This window comes from Mchenga conophoros, linkage group LG22, assembly GCF_057382185.1.
Source record: "Mchenga conophoros isolate Kocher_MC1m ecotype Shallow Benthic linkage group LG22, M_conophoros_male_GT1.1, whole genome shotgun sequence".
Classification (NCBI taxonomy): Eukaryota; Metazoa; Chordata; class Actinopteri; order Cichliformes; family Cichlidae; genus Mchenga; species Mchenga conophoros.
Window position 1 is genome coordinate 35090166 of NC_140546.1, and position 19431 is coordinate 35109596.

At 39.6% G+C, this 19431-nt stretch overlaps 2 protein-coding genes across 4 annotated transcripts; one reads left to right on the plus strand and one right to left on the minus strand.

The window, feature by feature from the left end:
• Nucleotides 1-3645: 3645 nt before the first annotated feature.
• On the minus strand, nucleotides 3646-6384 carry rpa3 (replication protein A3). Its single transcript, XM_085262117.1, has 4 exons — nucleotides 6215-6384; nucleotides 6006-6080; nucleotides 3906-4017; nucleotides 3646-3825 (listed from the first exon to the last, which is right to left on the minus strand). The coding sequence occupies exons 1-4, from the start codon at nucleotides 6311-6313 to the stop codon at nucleotides 3743-3745; spliced, it is 369 nt and encodes a 122-aa protein (XP_085118243.1). The 5' UTR covers nucleotides 6314-6384; the 3' UTR covers nucleotides 3646-3742.
• A 101-nt stretch (nucleotides 6385-6485) lies between these two features.
• On the plus strand, nucleotides 6486-17496 carry umad1 (UBAP1-MVB12-associated (UMA) domain containing 1). Of its 3 annotated transcripts, XM_085262116.1 has the most exons (5): nucleotides 6486-6635; nucleotides 9195-9283; nucleotides 13585-13670; nucleotides 14078-14242; nucleotides 15285-17496. In XM_085262116.1, the coding sequence occupies exons 2-5, from the start codon at nucleotides 9202-9204 to the stop codon at nucleotides 15336-15338; spliced, it is 387 nt and encodes a 128-aa protein (XP_085118242.1). In that variant the 5' UTR covers nucleotides 6486-6635; nucleotides 9195-9201; the 3' UTR covers nucleotides 15339-17496. The 3 variants fall into 3 exon arrangements, with proteins under 3 accessions (XP_085118242.1, XP_085118240.1, XP_085118241.1); XM_085262114.1 differs by having other exon boundaries at nucleotides 6491-6635; nucleotides 14078-17496; XM_085262115.1 differs by lacking the exon at nucleotides 6486-6635 and adding an exon at nucleotides 6735-6833 and having other exon boundaries at nucleotides 14078-17496.
• Nucleotides 17497-19431: the final 1935 nt, after the last annotated feature.

Genomic DNA, 19431 nt, shown 5'->3' on the forward strand with positions numbered 1-19431 from the left:
ATGCCTGGAAAACCTCACCTGGGAGGTGCCCACCCCAACTGGCTCTTTTTGACGTGGACGTGCAGCAGCTCTACTCTGAGCCAGCCAGAAGCCACCCACCCCCAGGTGAAGGAACATTTCTGCTGCTTGTATCCGCAGTCTTGTTCTTTCGATCACTACCCAAAGCATATGCCCATAGGTCTGGGTAGGGACGTAGATTAACAGGTATGGAGGTGCAAAACATTGTCCATTCTGACTCAATGTCCTAAGCCTCCCTCACTCTCTCCCTGTTGAACTTCTTTCGGAGGTGGGAGTTGAAGATTTCCTGAACTGGGGCCTCTGCTAGGCATTCCCAGCACCCTCACAATACATTTGGGTGTGCCATGTCTGTCCAGCATCCTCCCCCCCCACCTGACCCAAAAGCGTGTGAACAGAAAGCAGCTGCCAGTTTTAAACAAAAACATTAATAACACAACAGCAGCAGTGATGATGACTCTGGCAGTTTAACATGGAGCTGGAGTCTGTTTACACGCAGCAAAGAGGAGGAGCCGTTGCAGAGATGTGAGCTCAGGCTGAGTGGAAGAAAAACGTGTTTCTAGCATTCTTCCTGTGATCACCATTTAAACCTTTCAACCACATTTTAACCAATTTTCACTTGATTGTCAAAACTACAAAAATCTGAATCGCTGTCCAAATACTTACGGGTTTGAGTTTGGGTGTCATACTTGACAGTACTCTCTCATTTCAGTCTCACATCAATTACATAACCCTTTCTGCATACTATCACTTACGTAACATTAACCGACTTCGTCCCTTCCTTACTCCCCATGCTGCTGCCATCCTCATCCATAGTCTTATTACTTCCCAGATCGATTATTGCAACTCCCTCTTATTTGGTCTCCCCAGTAAGTCCTTCCATAAAATTCAACTTCTTCAGAATTCTGCAGCTCGGGTCATAACTCGTACTCCCTTAAGAGACCATATTATCCCATTTCTTCAATAGCTTCACTGGTTGCCCATAGAAGCAAGGATAAACTTTAAAATCTTACATCTCATATGTAAGTGCATCCATAACCTTACCCCTCATCTCTGTGATCTGCTTCATATCACCACTGTTTCCTGCTCTCACAGATCTTCGTCTGTCACTCATCTTGTTGTTCCTTCTGCTCGTGTCATCACTGTGGGGAACAGAGCTTTCCGTCGCTCTGCTCCTCGGCTCTGAAACTCACTTCCTTCAGTCTTAAGAAATATATATTTATATATATAAATATATAAATATATACCCTGAAGCTCCCAGGTCTCTGGTACAGGACCTGAGCTTGAAGGATTGACCGCCCACAGGGGTGAGCGGGGATATATATATATATATATATATATATATATATATATATATATATATATATATATGTACACTCTTATATAAATATAGATAGAAATATAGATTTCCTTTTTAAGTCACAGCTCAAAACCTACCTGTTTAAACTGGCCTACTTGCTTTAATACTGATCTTACTTGCTGTCAAATCGGGGCCGATGGCGCGATATGGCAGCCTCGCTTCTGTCAGTCTGCCCCAGGGCAGCTGTGGCTACGACTGTGGTTTGCCTTCACCAGTGTGTGAATGTGAGTGAATGAATAGTGGAATTGTAAAGCGCTTTGAGGGCCTCGAAAAGCGCTATAAATGCAATCCATTATTATTAGAACTGTTCAGAGAACAGTTGTTCTGGAACCAAACAACCAATATGTGTTCATATTACAGGTCTTCACTTTAGCTTCTATGCTCCCATCATTTGTTGCACCCAAAAAATATTTTTCAACATAACAGAACCCGTTATTTTTAGGTACTTTTGGCCCATGCCTCTGTAACACTTCTCTGTTCAGGGTAAATTCTCTGATTATACTGTCCTCTGCTGCCAAGTACGCTCATAACAGAAGTGTTTACTGTTTTTGGCTGCTGTTGGGGGGGGGGGGGAGTGTAGAAAGAAGGCAAAAAAATATTTTATTTATCCTAGCCTAGCTTTGGAAATTTGTTACAACAGTAATTTTAGTAATAAGGAATGTAGAGCAATACAGAACTTTGCTAAAACTGAGACTAAATGTATCGCAGCAGCAAAACATTTAAAATGGCTATTCCACTCCTTTCCAATACAATTACCTCGACGCAATTTCTTTTCCTGTTAGCAACTGGGTTTGTTAAGCCCAGGGGTCGGCAACCTGCGGCTCCTTAGTCCTTATACTGCGCGTGGTTCCGCGTGGTTTGGGAAAATAAATTAGAAGTAATTGGCTGTATTTTATTTATGTTAGTTCTGTTTTTTTAACTTGTAGTTCTAAACTGGAAGATTATTGTGATATTGAAATATAAAAATAAAATTATATTCTATTATTTTTTCATCGCTCAAAATAAGCGTCACACTCGCGGAAGCCGGTATACCCGCCGAAACGCCGTGCATTTATCGAGACTTTCAACCCCGGGTAGGCCAGTTATGGATCTTCGGATCCACATTACGTCAGCAGCTGTTCTTCACCGTGAACTATGTTAAAAACAAACACGCTCACGCCTCACAGAGGACAGCTTACAGTCCTGCGTAAAGATGAAAGTGACTTCGTACAGCCCCGATTTGCAGACGCTGTGCGCAGAGGTTCAGGAGCAGAAGTCTCATTGTAAACATATCACGGCAGACCCGACGATGTTTCCATGAACACGCTTTTCAGCATCTCTTTATTGACCACTTTTCACACACGGTTGCTGTACGCATACAGCCGGCTGTAGCTTTTCAGCTCACAGCCCGACACACACCAACACAACAGCAGAGAGAGCACAGACTTTAAGGCGACGAGGCGTGATTGCGGGTGCAGCTCAGGTGCGTCGCTTCCCCTGCAGCGACGCTGCAGACCACGCCCCGCCACACACATTAACCAGGTAAAATACATTTTTAGGCAGAATGTTTTTTTCTTCAATTATTTTTTAAAAGTCAGGTCAAGGCTCCAAAAGCCGATATAAGGGTGGCGGCTCACAACAGTTTTTGTTTGCTGGATCATTTTAGTTCAGCTTTCCTTTTGTTATATTTCTTTCAGTTCAAAATGTGTTAATTACATAAATAACATGTAATTTTCTCTGTAGCACTTCATGGATTTCATAAGCAGCACACCTTAGTTGTTCACACAAAGCATAAATGTAAAAAACAATATATACAGTGTTATCTTCATTTTAGATGTCAGAAAGTATTTGCGGCTCAGTGTTTTCTTTTGCGTGGAAACTGGCTCCAAATGGCTCTTTGGGTGTTAAAGGTTGCTGACCCCTGGTTAAGCCATTCAGCTTCTATATTTTGTCTCTACATTTAACCTTTTTATGACTCTTAGTTCTTGTGCTGCCAAGAAAATGTATTACAAATGAATTATGAAGTGTAACGCATTCTACTCTCCGATTGGTTTGAAAGCTCAGCTAAACATAATGTGAAACTAGCTGAAACTGACAAGAGTAAAATTAGCCAGCTGAACACTTCCCATTCAAGTGTCAGTGCTGTAAATTCCAGTCTGTGCCACTGTGGACATGAAATTCTGCTGTTGCTGTCACTCTATTGTGTCTTTTAAATTTGCTTATATTTGAGTACATAAAGTATTACCCACTTATTTTACAGTTTATCATAAAAAAAAGAACCTTCAGTGACATGTGATTAACAAAGGTTTTCATTTTAATGCAAATATTTTGTACCACACTATTCTCTCCAACATGTAAAATGAGACACAAAAACAATGAAGCCAATCTTCATCCACTTGCAGCCACTTCAAACGGGTAGTACTGAGGAAAGTCGTGAATGACCTTCAGGGCTTCATTATACAGCTCCAAATCTGTGGGATAAGCAGACACAGCACACTGTGAGTCACAGATCAGGAACAAAACTTTACTCAATCAGTCTAGAGAGACGTACCAAAGGGAATGCCTTTGTCCTCTCGTAGGATGTTGTATGTGGTGGTGGTTATTACTCCTTTGCTGGACACCATACCAATGACCTCCACAATGCCACTCAGCTCTTCTTCAAGCTAAGAAAAGAACCAAATAGTTATTGAAAGTTTCTGAATGAAATTTTAAACCAGCCATTTTGCCAACACTCCACCTTCATTTTGCATTAATATTTTAATCCCCCCTGTGTTTATTGAAAGTCAACAATCTCTGCTCAAGACTTTCAATTCAGTTAAATTTATTTAGATTTTAATATACTTTTAAAACAATATAGATGTAGGCAGATTAATATAATAAAGCAAAGCTACATCTTTAGCAATCAAGGCTTGGTCTGTACTCATTTGTCCAGTAATCCTTAATCCTCTTAATCCTTAATGCTCTAATTGAATTTCATTCTTGCCTGAAATAGGACATACTTCTTTCCCCTGCTAGAGTAGGTTTCTTAACAGAAAACTCATTGTTGCAGCCATGGGCAGCCCACACTGACCCCTGTAGACTGTTTTTTGTTTTAGTCTCCTTGACTCCACTGTTCTCTTATTAGTTAGCTAACATAAACTAATGTGAGTCTATCAACTGCAACCAACTACGGGTGGGCGGATATATCGAATATGCTTGATGTATCTTAACTGATTTGTTTGTTTGTTTCAATTTTTATATGTTATAAGCACAAAAGAGCACCCTTTTTAATTTCAGTTCTTTTATTTTGTCTCGTGAATTCTTGCTTTTTTTTATTGATATGCTCTTTGTTAAATGCAGTGTTGGGCAAGTTACTTTGCAAAGGTAATTAGTAATAGTTACTTCTTTAAAAAAGTAAGTGAATTAGTAACTCAGTTACTATATTCTAAAAGTAACTAATTACTTGGTAAAGTAACTATAGCATTACTTTAAAAAAAAAGTTTAACCCTGTGGGGTCCAGGGTATAATTGGCTGTTTCTGACTACTTTTCATTTACCTCTAAAGTTCACCTTTAAAAACTGTTTATCTTGGCTTGTTTGGTATCATTCTTTTCAGCACAACCTCACATGTCTGAATTTACAGTTAGTTTTTCCATTTTGGCATTCTGTATTAGCACAATAATCTAAAAATCAGACTTAAAAACATAAAATCCGAGTAGAAGAGTTACGTTTTTTTACTGTTTAACAAATCATTTTCATAACTTGAAATGCAAACAGAAATTGTACATTTTAAAAACCTATGCACAGTTTTTGCAAACAACAAAGTTAAATGCAGCTATTTACCTAAAAATGCAGCCAATGCATTTTTCTAACAACCATTTCAAAGTATTCAGAACAATCAGGTATTCTGCATCAAATAAGATGGGACATAAATTATTGGTGCCTCTTCAAAATATAATTTCTGTCCACTATAAGATAAAGGCCACTATGGAAAAGAAATAGTAAAAACTTATGATTTACTCATGAAAGTGGCCACTTTCTCATTACTTTCATATATTGTTTTAGTAAGTATCCAAAACATACAAGTTTCATTATATCATTTTTCAAGGGATCTTATATCTGTTTTCACTCTTGTATGCTTTTCATACAAGTTTCACACAAGACAGATACAAACTTTATAAGATTGATATATATTTTTTCCATATGGGCAAGCTTGCAGGTATCAGGCTTGTGATGTTCCCCACGCTCTTATTCCCATCACTGATTAAATGTGTAGTGTTGACCACGGAAAGAAACATACTGTGACTAACTACATAACTATGACAGAATAAAGTTATGAGTGCTGTATTTGGGAGGAAATCTATCTAGGAATTGATCATTAACACTGAAATCTCCCCTCATAATTACAGTCACAGCTGTATAGTTGAGCTTATCCGACACGTCGTTCAGAATACTGCAGCGACTCCCTGTGCGGGCAGGCATAAATAGAAGTGACTGTGTGATGACGATGCGGCGGCGAGCGAAGCTCCTACGCGGAGAATATGACCAACAACAACGGTACAAGCAAACAAGAGTGGTCCACAGACCAGTTGTACCACATACTTCGTACCACCAGCACCGCTCACCCTGAAACGTGTAGGCAAACTGATGCCATAAATTATGGCAGTACTCACAGGTTCGTTCAATTCTACCGTAGCGCTCTTTCCTTCTCCATCAGACACACTGAACGTTTTTCCTGTTGGGTGAACCTGGTCAAGAAAAGCAAAACTAATACTTTATGTCCTTGCTGTTAACAGAGTGGGCCAGTGCATATATGCAGGTGTAGGTTAATCCATATTTATAATTGTTAAAAATAGTTTAACTAGCACCAGCCAAAACCCACCTTTTCAACGCGCCCAACGAAGCAGACACCTCTGCCAATGTGCTGTGACAGCATAGAGCAGTTTATTCTTGGTTTAGAAGCGTCCAGTAGACTTGCCATCTTTACAGTTAGCTTCTTTCACGTTCCTGGACCTTCGACAGCGCAACACAGCGCGGGAAACGCGTAGTCCTGACCTTTAGTACAAAGGCGCAGCTCAGGCGGGCGGCTTACCCACATTACATGAAAAAACGCGGCACTTGAAATTACGGCCAAAGGGGAATACAAAACAAGCGCCTCTCATTTTTCCAAGCCATATCCGTTGTGCTCTAACATTTTCTTCCGCGGAAACGACAACGAATCATTCCGCTACATATTGCTGACAGCACGAATTTTACAAAAAAAGAACACTGATAATTTCTACGTGGACAAGGACCGCTTTAAGGTCAGTGAATTCACCGTCATAATAACTCGGGTGATCCTAAAGGGCGAAAATATGATAGAATATTCTGATATTTTTTGTAATGCTGAGCGAAGGTAACACGAACAGGAAGTAAACGAGTGGCACCAATAACTGGCAGTAAACACTAAAGGAACAAGAACTGACTTTATTAAGGCTTTCTGAATTCGACAAGTAACGATAGTAAGAGTGCCATTTTCACTTTCTATAGCGCCATGGCTGTTGTTTGGGCTCTCAAAACACGACCGAAGGGTAGACAGCGACCAGGGTCACTTTAAAAGAAATGTATCACTAATAAGTTGTGATGCATTTCTACATTCATATGCCCATGAAAACCTTAAATACGCCCGTTTGTTTAAAGTGATTCAACGTCGTTCGCCTTGGCTTTCTCTTTGACTAAATTATGTGTAGAACGGATTTGACGTTTATCGTCAGTTTTCAGAACAAAGATGTGAAGTCTCAACAAACAAGGACGTTCTGTGAACGTTTTTTTTTAGCGAAACTCCATTCTTGATAATATCAGGCAATAGTCCTGTAGAGCACCGAGACTGTAAATATGTAGTGAGATCTCAGCAGAATACACATTTCACAAGTCGTTAGCAGACTTCTGTGAAGTTAAAGAGATGCGTCTTTCAAAATGGGATTCCACACATTGGAGATACCGAATGAAATATACTGTGGTTCACTACGCATAATGTATTTTTATTTTATGTGGTTCCAATACAATGACTGGAAAAAAATAAACTGGATTGAGACAAAACAATGGCCCAAAGATGGGATCCAGAACCGAAATACGTTACCTGCACTCACTCTTCAGCATAAAATCATTTCTTAATATATTTGTTTAATATTTTCCTGGTTGCTTCTCTAAATGTTTGCTGCAGTTCAACCAGCATAAACTTTGAACAAATGCAAGTGCAATATTTCTGTAATTTCTATTAATGAATTTATTTGTCACTAACAGATATTCACAGCACTGATCACATGAAATGTCAGCCTATAATAGTTATGGTGTAACAACACAGTGGTTTAGTAGCACAGTGTGGCTGCTCAAGTCAAAGAATGGATGTTGATAAATTATATATATTATATAAAGGCGGGTAGAAAGATATATTCTGTGTGGCAGAACATCTAGGCATGGCAGAACGATAAGTGAATGACAGAACCGGATGCATATATCGTGGCGAAGTTACGGTGTGGTGTAGTAGATGTCTTTATGAGGAAGTATTTTTAGATGACTTGCTGAAGGACTCATTTCTATCTCGTGTTCTTCCTGTCACGCGGCTCCTTGAGATCTTCTGTAAACAGTGATATACCTGATATGTATGGGATACATAGTCAGACCTCTTCAATAGCAGACCATTTGACTTCAAAGTAGAAAAAAAGAACAATATTGGTTGCATTCCAATAAGAATGGATTCTGCTTTTTGGATCAGAGCTAGTTTTAAAGCCTGCTGTGTTAGGGTGGACAGCTACAAGTAACAGGTATAGCCTAAAAGGTAGATCAACTGAAGGTTTTCAGTTTGAATCCAGTTTCAGAGGCTAAATGAAAAAGAAAAATTGTGTTTCTTAACATTGGAATGGGTGTGACAGCAGAGGATGCTGGGTATAGAGTGAGATAGAGGCAGATGATCTGTTGTTAAAATCCCTAAAAGAGGGAGCAGCCAAAAAAAAAGAAGGCGACCATTAAGCTGGGATGAGGAATACATTTTTTTACAAGTGCAAATAGTGTACTCTGTAGTGCTATTTGTTTGCTGGAATTCATAGGTGCCAACAGAGAGACATTTATCTTTAAACAAATATTAAGGATTCTGTGCTGCTGCTCTCACACTGGTAAAAGTCACAGATAGGTACACCTTCAGGGCTGCACCAAAACACACAAAGTAAGGAACACATGACAGAATCATCAACTTGTTAAATTAGCAGCACCAAAAATAGTTAAATTTAAGCAGTTTTCCCTTAAAATGTTACCCTTGTTGTTCTGAAGGTAATGCCTGTGAACTCACATGTTGGAATTCCAGACCTGGCACATCCAAACATATTTTGAGGGTGTGCTGGGAGACCCTTTTCTAGACTAAAAATTGGTACACTACCTGACTGTGGTAGAAGTGGTAGAACTTACAGATTTAAATGTCTAGTAGCAAATTCAGTGATTTCAAACAAAGAAAAAGGGGGAAACTGTCTCCTCAGTTAACTGAGTTATTCAAAGACATGGGTATATTTTTTCATGACATTATTACATTTATCACTTGCATTTGCATACCACACAAGAAACTAAAGCACAATCCTAAAACTTTTCTCAGGTTATGTAAAAACCTGAGAACATTCCTAAGGGTTCCCTGAAGCTTCTACAAAACTAACCTTCAGATAACAACCTGAAGGTTGCTGTTTCTGTTTACTGACATTTGAACTTCGAGTGAATCAGTCTGTTGTTATGCTTTCTCGACAGTAAGCATGATAAAATGAATGAATGCGAAACGTATAATGCACTGGCTCTTCATCTAACCTATTGCTTCTTCTGTTTTTGGGTTTTTCTTTACACAGGTTTATCATGTGGAGCTTGTTTGGACTGCGTAAGGACTCAAAGAAGTCAACCCCAGACAAGGAAGTAGATGGAGGATTTGTTATTGTTGGTAAGGAACATATTAAAATGAAACTATATATAAAGCTGAAGTTTACAACTTGTTTTACAAATTTTTAAGAGTTTTTCTTAGTGATGTATGGTTATCTGCACATTCACATACAGGTATGCACCTCTGACAGGAAGCACTGTAATGTTAAAATGAACTCACAACTCCAGAATGTCAAATCAAATCAAATCAAATCACTTTTATTGTCACATCACATGTGCAGGTACATTGGTACAGCACATGTGAGTGAAATTCTTGTGTGCGAGCTTCACAAGCAACAGAGTTGTGCAAATACAATAATGTAAACAAGCAAAATACAAGAATGGCTACATCTGAAACTAATAAATATATGTCCAATATATAATAGTATAGGCATTTCTGGATGAATGTGGTTGGAGTTGTGTGTTTTGTTCCTTTCAACCATCATCATACCCTGTAGCATGTACTGCATGACAAAAGACCAGTGGTGTTGTGCATTGCTCTTATGTAGAGCCTACACACAGTTTTACTGACTGGTGTCTCAAACTTAAATGAGTTGTGAGCCACTGCTGGCACTGTCACCTCTTGTGAGGGCCACTGTTCAAGTGGTACAAAAAGCAAACAAACAAGAAAACACCCACAAATATTTCCAAAAATGTTTTGTTTGTTGTTTTAAAATTTTAAATATTGTATAACAAGACAAAACTGCAAATGTGAACGCACAGATGCACAATTTAGATAGATCTCTAAATTGCTCTTTCTCTCTAAGGTGCTATAGAAAGTTGTCTTCCACTAGCTTTAGGCTTTTCTGAAAGCTAATAGTGTCACATTTCAGTCTGGTTTCAAACCACATCATAGCACAGCACAAGCACTTTTAAAAGTTTTTAATGGTCATTTATTAATTACCGACTTGGGCGATTCTCACGCTTTTAGACCTAAGTGCTGAGACAGTTATCCTAATCTCTAGACTAGAGAGCTGTGTTGAGTCACTGCTTTTGATGGTTTAGATGTTATTTAACAGACAGAAGCTTTCTGTCAGGTTAATTGAGTTTTCTTCAACACCTGCTCGCCTCACTTGTGGGATCCCCCAAGGATCCATTTTTAAGTCCAATACTCTTTTTAACTCTTAATACTCCATTAGTTTAAAAAAAAGAGAGAAAAAACAGAAGTGGTACCTTTTGGACTTCCTGACACTCACTCCTCTTTTAAATGTCATCCCCTATTGATCAGTAGACCCACAAAACCCCTATACAGAAAGTTGATTCCAGCTGTCTCATTAAAACATCTAATCCCTGATCCTGTTATCCGTACCCAGATAGTGCAGGTTTCTGGAGTCAATGTGGCTGAGGCCACTTGCTCAGCCTGACTCCCTTGACGTCCAAGTGTCTTCCCTGCTTGGCCTGATATGAACAAACCAGAGTAGCCTTGCAGGTCAGATCTTATAAGTAACACCTGTTATTGCAGCTCCCGTGTCGTTTGTGGCACTTGTTAATCTGAGTTGGTTTTAGAGGCCCATACAACAGGCCCAAGGGAAAATATTACTTGGAAAGGCTTGAGCAGCGAATCAGAGCTATTTGGACTAATATAGATTAATACTTAGATTTATACCTTTATTGTTCCACAAAGGGTCAAAAAGGGAATGTCGACAGTTTAGACTTTAATTGCAGGTTTTTATTAAAGCAGCTGGGCAGGAGCAATAAAATAATAAAAAGAAAAACATTTAAAAAATAATCAAATCACTTAAATTCTATTAATTTAATTAACTCACTTTAAGGTTATATGCATGTTTTGTTCTTGTCTTTGAGGGGAGAGAGGTTGGTGGTGTGGTGGCCACTTCCAGCACTGAAGATGTGTTCCACTTCACTGCTCTGTGTTAATGGGAATAATCAGTAAACCAGGTTTCCTTGATAGATTCCACATCTTCTCAAAGATGGTAACAAAGCAGGTAACAGCTTGGAAGTCTTGAGAAGCTGCAACTTCCACTTAGAAAACGATGGAAGTTCAAATCCTTCTCAGAATTATAATCCAACCCTGATGATGATCATAATGATGAAATAGGGCCAAATGCAATCTGTGAGTCCACCGTGGACAAACTCCCCTTGGCGCCTTTGTTGGAATCTCCAACGGTAAACTTCTGGAATCCAGTCCTTTGAACTGCTCATCACGCAGGGCTCTGGAGACTGACCCCCAACGCCTCCAGGCATCCCAGTTTATACTTGTTATGTGCCCCACTCGCCCCACCCTTCTCTCTCTCTCTCTAATATCTATTTAACCCATCAGTTGTTTACATAAGATTCACTAATCTTCAGCCCCACCTTATCTCTCTCTCTATCGTTCTCTGTTAACATGGAAAATTTAATTACATTTGATCATTCAGTCACATATCAATAAGATTTACTTCACATTTCATTCAGTTCAGATTTTATTAGCACGTTCTTTAGCATACTCCCTTTATGTCTAAAGGCTTTAAAAATCTGTGTTTGTTAACCACAATTTACTCAACACAATATACTGAGTACAATCCCCCTTTCACTAAATCACACACTTTAAAAGTCAGACATCCAGAAATCAGCGTGTTGTGTCCTGTATGTGCTCTCATTCACTCTCTTTCTCTCTCTCACACACACACACACACACACACACACACACACACACACACACACACACACACACACACACACACACACACACACACAGCCACTCTCACATCTCTCAAGGCTGTTTCTACACAGGCTGTCAGTTAGGTCTGAGTTAGGCGTGTCTCAAAAAATCATTATTTTATTTTCTTACTTTTATTCTTATTCATCATTTTAGCCAAACTCAAACATCTTTATATTTAACTGATTATGTGCTGATCAGTACTGAGCATAATTAACTCTCAGCAAATTCACATAATTCACATCATAATTCTGTGTTTAACCCTTCCAACATTTAACACTGTTTTTCTTGTTCCAAACTATAATGATGGGTCGGCCACACAGTTCTTATCATCTCAAACTCAGACATGAGTAAAAAGGGCTGATGATGGATCAAGTCTATACACACAAAATCTAGACAACTAGAATAGACATTTCCTCTACTCAGACTACATTTCTCTACTAACAAGTTGATCAGACTTGTATTTTTTATTTGTCTTTGATTACGAATAATCATGATCTGCTTAGCTCTGTTTTAGCACTCTGACCACTTTCATCAAATTGTTATCCCCTCAGCTTTGATAGTAAAGGCAGCCAGGGGGATTTCAGTCTTTTCCAAAGTTGGCCCTGCGGGTGATTTTTGACAGCAGCTTCACATTTGATAAACAAAGAAATGCTGCTGTTAGTGCCAGTTTCTCCCAGCTAAGGATCCAGATTCAGATGACATATACCAATTAGTTACACTACATGAATGTCTTAAAGACAAAGAGAGGATGATTTCTAATTTATAAATTAGAAGTAATTTATATAATTTATAATTAATTATAAATTCAGATAAAACTGAGGTTATTGTATTTAGACCTAAAAAATCTCAGAAACACAGTGTCTAACCAGGTATTGCATTGCCTTGGCTTCTAGTAACACTATGAGACATCTTGGAGTAGTTTGTGACCAGGATAAGTCCTTTAATTTGCTTATTAAACAAATTTGTAGGACTGCTTTCTTCCATTTGCACAATATCATCCTGTTCATGCATTTTTACCTCTAGTTTGGACTACTGTAATTCTTTTTTGTTTGTTGGTTTTTAAAGAAAAACTCTCCATATAAACTCTCTGAGCAACCTTTAGTTAATTTAAAACGATACAGCAAGAGCACTGACAGGACTCGACACAGAGGCCATATTTGTCTCATTTTGGCTTCTCTTTATTGTAGTTTTTTGAAGATTGGTGGATCTCTGTCTAGCTTTACTTTTCTGTGACGGTCTTTTTGTACCAATCACGTTACTGACCTGTAATGTGACTCTGTGCTATACACTGGTCTCCCAGTTTTGCCGACTTTTAAGACCTCTTGCTGCCATCAAATTCTGAATTCCCTTATTTGTTACCTCAAAATCAGAGGTCCAGTTTTCTGAAAATCTTCTGAACGCGTTAACTCAAGAACGAGGGAATGTATGATTTAACTTTTTAATTAATTAATTAATTTGTTTGTTTTATAATTGATACCATAGCTGTTAATTGTGTTTGCTGATTATGATGTTTCATGTTCACATGCATCTTGAAAATGAGGTAAATAAATATTTATTAATGAATAGAATATATATTTTTTTTGGGTGAGAAGCCTTATTTCTTCTTGTTTCTTCAGTATTTGTTTCTAGTAAACATTAAGCTGTCTGTCCTGTTTGATCTCCAGCCGAGACAGTTGAAGAACAGAGACAGAAGCTGCAAACCATGAACGTCACACAGCCCTCAACAAATGTCATAGTGCAAGCATCAAAGGTGAGCAGCATGCCACGATCACTCTTCAAGCCCTTTAACACTGAGCTTAAGCAGAAGCCTCATCGCTCGCCTTCTGATCATTTCACATTTACTTCCCAAGCCTCACTACTTTAGCATTGACTGCTTTATGTCTAATTGGGCACTTTGCTTTAGACTCTAATTATACTTGTAACTGCATGTTTGTGAATTACTGTTTGCGCCATTGTCTCACTGTACAGAAAACTGTGAGATGCATCTATTCAGAGCCTCCACATTAACACAAATGTCTGACACAACCCAGTAATCTAAATCTTATCCAGCAGAATAAGACATAAATTGAACTTCAGGGCAGAATTCGGGCAGAATGTTGCACAAAACTGGTTTCAACATTGTACACTCACAAGGAACATCTCTCCTTTTCTTCATAGTTGTCCTGCTCAACTCCAGATCCGCAGTATGACACAAAGTTCCCAGCAACTTCACACAACACGGGGACAACGATGAGACCTCGAGCAGTGGAAGCACATTCGACTCTTCCAGATCTCCTCGGGGATGTCCCCTTCACTTTGGCTCCTCATGTCCTGGCCATGCAGGCAGGATTCCCCTTCATCCCTGATATATTGCTGTCCCGGGACATAAATTATAATCTAGCCAGCTTTCAATACGACTTCACTTTAGAGAATTCTATTCTTCACAACGCCTAGTTTCTTTGAACTGCAGTATTCCATAGTTCACACTATGGGGAACAGAGCTGGTAGGCTGCCATAGCTGACTTTATAACATATTGAAGAGAACAAATCAAACCTCATCTAAATGACACAAAATTAAATTAATTTAAATGTAGGGTTACTGAAATATAATGAATATATGGTCAAATTGTACTGTTGATCCCAAAAAGGTCACAGTTTTATAGGAAATGAAAGGCTTTCTTAAACTCTGTGTGTTGCTCATGGTGTGCTGCTTAACTTAAACGCAGACGGACAGTTTAGGTTGTGATTGCCTAAAACATGGTAAGACATTTTTTCAAGTTACACTCTGTAGATATAATGAAGTATAGGGTTACTGTGATTAGCAAAAGGAAAACTCCAGGTTATTACAACTCTGGCCCCATTGTCAGCGCTTCAGCTATCCCTTTGAGCAGTTAAGATCATGTTTTTTTCACCTCCATGTAGCTGTTTCCAGCCCCACGGGCTAAGGCCCAGCCAGCGGCCACTCCCCGGGCCTGGCTTCAGGGTGAGAGCCCAGAAACCTCCCCCCAAGTGTAGACTTGTTCCTTGGTTTCTTTGCTTAGACAGCAAAGAAACCAATGGTTTCTGAATTGCTCTTTATTGGTCTCCTCACCCAGGAACAATTGGGAAAGCGTATCATGGCAAATTGACCCAACCACATAGCTCCTAGGATCACGACATACAAACACCTCCACCACAATAAGATGTCGCAATTTCTGCTCTAAAATGAAGAGATTCTGTGTCTATTTTGTTTTCCTTATAAACATGCAATGACCGTTTTGTTGGTCATTGCATGTTTATAAAGTTTGCTGTACTGCATAACCAGTAAAGCAAACAGTTTGGGTTTTTTTGCTATTCTGCTGTTTTTCTTTTTCTAATTTTATTTGTTTCTTCTCTTTTGTACCAGAGAATCTGTTTGAGGCACATTGGCTCATTCCGACTGTTGGAACCGCTGCTGTAGGACATTTCTTCGTTATGGTTTTTCTTCTTCAGGAAGAAAAACCATAACATAAAATGGGTACCTCCAAGCATCCATTACCAGGCCACCTGCTGGCTGGGGCTCAAAACAGATTCCTTAAAAATCAGAGCCACTACAATTTTTGAGAAACCAGCAGTCTCTCATAAAACAGACTGCTGCTGTCTATAACTATGTAAAAGTCATTATATAGGCAGACAACAAACAGACATGCAGCAGACAGCTTGCAACCATTCACGGTTGTTGTAGAGCCATAGCTACATACCTTATATCTTTAGCCTGGATTCCACTGCAATGAAAATAGAATGGCTGCTGTTAATGCGAATGTTCGCACCATCTTCCACGTGCAGAGTTCCTGCACAACTGCCTGACAATATGTGACAGTCTAAGTGAGGACTGACATTCTGTAAAGATCGAGATACACTTTGGATTCAGGTCTCAGCACATCTGCTCTGAGACCTAAACCCACTGTTACTGGTTCCTGTGCCATAAAGGGGCAACTTCTGCCTTGGTGTCTTCCAAGAACTATCCATTATTTTGACAAAGAACTGAATGTTACATAGTAGCAGAATCCACATCACTGGTAAATTTACATCCCCATAACAACTGATGTCACTGATTCCAGTTTAGTGCTCAGCAACTCTGTGGTTCCAGGCCAGTGCCAGCTGCTTGGTGTGTTGTTGTTTTTCTTTTTTTCTTTTTTTTTTGGGGGGGGGTTGAACATTTGCATGGTGGCCCCTGTTACAAAAATGGCCTAAGTTATGAATTCGATTTTTCCTCCAAGAAAGAACTAATTTTTGTATTTGTCTGTTTGCCAACAATTCAAACACTATGAAATGTAAACCCTCGTCATGTGAGGATGTTGAACTTGGTTGAAAAGGCACTGACTTGGTCAGTAACATGGTCACTTGAACAGATTTTGAAATTCATACCCTAGGTGCAGTTACTAAAAAATCTTGAATGACTTTCAAGACCTTTAGGTCAAGCTCTCAGTGAGCTTGACCTTAAGGTCAGAGGTCAAGTTTTCTAAAACTTCAGAAGGAAGTCACCTGGGAAATTCAAATTCATACCATGGATTCATCTAATAAAACTCTCAGATTGAGTCTCTGTGACCTTAACCTCAACGTCAGATGTCAACTTTTCTGAAATTCTCTTGGGATTTTCATTATCATGGATATTTTTACTAGGAGGCTGAGAGGTAGACCTGGCAGCCCCCAGTATTTTTAATCCAGTAAATGTACATGCTAATGGTACCTTGCCTTTCCTGAGCTAGTGCACATTTTACTCTGCAAAACATCTTGTGAGCATTGAATATATGCTATACACAGGTTAATTGTATCCCACTTTTTGCATTTAAACATTCACTGCTGTAATCAGCATTAATATATTGATACTTGTACTTCAGATGTCATGAGGATTCATGCAAGTCATGGGTGACACTCAAACGTTACCTTTAGGTAAATTCATATTAAATTATCAATATGCTGAATTCACAGATGGGTTTCTACAATGGATGTAGTTTCAACATCCTGTAAGCTTTTTAACCAGTTACTAGTGGCACTCCGTCACTGTGTGTGTGTGTGTGTTCCTGTCTAGCTATCTTTGTGAGTACCAAAATCTGCATTCTACTATACTTTTGAGAACCAACAGTCACTTGTGAGGACACACACACCTCACACATTTTAAGGCCTTTTTGATGCTCAAAATGTGGTTTTAGTGTCAGGGTTACAATTAGGTTATGGTTAGGGTTAGGCATTCATTTTTAATGGTTAGGGTTAGGGTAAGGGGCTAGGGAAACCATTATGTCAATTAAGGTCCTCACTAAGATAGCTGAACGGGCGTGTGTGTGCTGTGTGTGTGTAGCAGTGGTCAGATTGACCTCTTAAGTTGAGGTTTGCTGAGATGGAATCTTTTTTTGGCCCATCCTATTCCTCGAGGAATCTGTTGGTAATGTGTGGCCTTGATTGTGACTGGGGACATTTTTTTTTCACCATTAAATTGTTGTTGAGCATTGTTTACCTTGTGTCCTTATAGTTATTTTGTCTCCTTTTTTAAAATATCTGGACATTTTATTGCTACTCTTTATATTGCTTTCTTTGGGGAATGTCATAGTTTCAAAAATAAACTTAGAACTTTACCCGTCTTCATACTGACCTGCTTACTTGTTTGGTTTTGGGACCTAATCTTTCTCGACCTGGAACTTGATTACTTTACTCTATAAAATGTCTTGTGAGCCATGAATGGAAGAAGGTACAACATGTATCACTAAACATCACACACACATCTCCTTGTTCAGCTAGCAACATGCCTTTCTGTTCTGCCATGTTGGGAGATTAGTTGGATGCATTTGTTGTCACAGAGCTTCAAGTGAATGTCTAGTCCATCCATTCATTCGTTCCATTTGCCCTTATGGGGGTCATGAGGGGGCTGAAGCTTATCCCAGCTGCCATAGAGTGAGCGGCAGGGTACATCCTGGACAGGTGTGGTAATCTGACACAGAGAGACAGGTAGCCATTCACACTTGCATTCACCTCTTGGGCATTTAAGAATCATCAATTAACCTAACCCCACTAATTGCCTGTCTTTGGACTGTGAGAGGAAGCCGGACTATCTGCAGACAACCCACACAAACACAGGGGAACATGCAAATTCCACACAGAAAGGCCCGGTGAGATAATAATAATGGATTGCATTTAGCGCTTTTCGACACCCTCAAAGCGCTTTACAATACCACTATTCATTCACTCTCACATTCACACACTGGTGGAGGCAGCTACAGTTGTAGCCACAGCTGCCCTGGGGCAGGCTGACAGAAGCGAGGCTGCCATATCGCAGCATCGGCCCCTCTGGCCATCACCAGTAGGCGGTAGGTGAAGTGTCTTGCCCAAGGACACAACAGCCGAGACTGTCCGAGCCGGGGCTCGAGCTAGCAACTTTCCGATTACAAGACGAACTGCCAACTCTTGAGCCACGAGATGGTGGACTCGAACCTGAGAACAGTGCTAACCACCATGCCACCGTGCAACCATGCAAATGAAGAGAATCTAGTAAATCTTTGCTAGTTATAATAGATGTAATTTATCAACTCTGTTTTTGTTGGTTTCTATAGTATGTCCAAAGAATGTGAATCCTGCAGCAATTTGAGTGCGTGTTTATACTGGTCAGGGATCCCTTGAGACAGAACTGTGGCATCTTTATACATTTCAGAGTCAGCCTCTAAGAAATCCTTGGAACGTTTAAACCTGCATTGCTTCTGTGTGTGTGTGTATTAGTAGGCTTTTTAATGCATTCCCTATATGTGTGCGTGTGTGTCTTATTTTCATTTTTTACTTTTTGTTGCTATGCTGAGGACCCTTCTCTTTCTCAAGTTCTGCCCCGAGTCACTCGGCCTGAGTGTTGTGCTTTTCAGGACAACCTTTAACCCAGTGATTTGTGTCCCACACTAAAAACAGACTTCATTCATTCTCCCTCCACCTTCTGCAGCTGTCTGTCTCTCCAAAATCCTTCATCTCTGTAGCCATAGGCTGGTGAAGTTGCTATATAGCGTGATTTTGGCATTTGTATATGCTGCTGGTAACCCTGTAAGGCTGAGGGTGATGCCATTTTCTGACCACCTGCCATTGACTCCTGATGAGGTGGTGTGTCTCCACTTTAAAATAATCAGTCTTTATTTTAGTTTCTGTTGGTTTAAATTCCACTTCAGGAATAATGAGTGTTGTGGTTCATTCATTCCTGGAAGAAAAGGAAGTAGCTTCTAAGTCTGCATTAAAATCAGAGCAGTTCCTCTATTGTGCTAGCTGGGGGAGATTGGTTGATGTTGAAGCTTGTTTTTCAGGTTTAGAGTGGGGTTGAGGTGAAGCTGTGGAATTTTTACCAAAATCTGCCCTTGGATGTAAGTCTGACGGTGCTGATGGTGCTTGTCTGTCATTTTGCTCCAGCCTTTGTTCTCAAGGAGAAGGTTGACCCAGGGCCGGGTCTATCTGCTTCTGACACTGAGACGTTTGATTAATATCATTTTTCATCCTGCCTGTCAACACTTTCTCTCCCTGATTCCTGCTTTGTCATAAGAAAATAATCT

Coding starts and splice junctions, on each gene's coding strand:
- rpa3 (XM_085262117.1), bottom strand. CDS start 6,313: ATGGCAAGTCTACTGGACGCTTCTAAACCAAGAATAAACTGCTCTATG. Junction 4,018..6,005: donor CGGTAGAATTGAACGAACCT/GTGAGTACTGCC, acceptor TTCTTTTCTTAG/CTTGAAGAAGAGCTGAGTGG. Junction 3,826..3,905: donor GGACAAAGGCATTCCCTTTG/GTACGTCTCTCT, acceptor CTTATCCCACAG/ATTTGGAGCTGTATAATGAA.
- umad1 (XM_085262114.1), top strand. CDS start 9,202: ATGTGGAGCTTGTTTGGACTGCGTAAGGACTCAAAGAAGTCAACCCCA. Junction 9,284..13,584: donor TGGAGGATTTGTTATTGTTG/GTAAGGAACATA, acceptor TTTGATCTCCAG/CCGAGACAGTTGAAGAACAG. Junction 13,671..14,077: donor TCATAGTGCAAGCATCAAAG/GTGAGCAGCATG, acceptor TTTTCTTCATAG/TTGTCCTGCTCAACTCCAGA.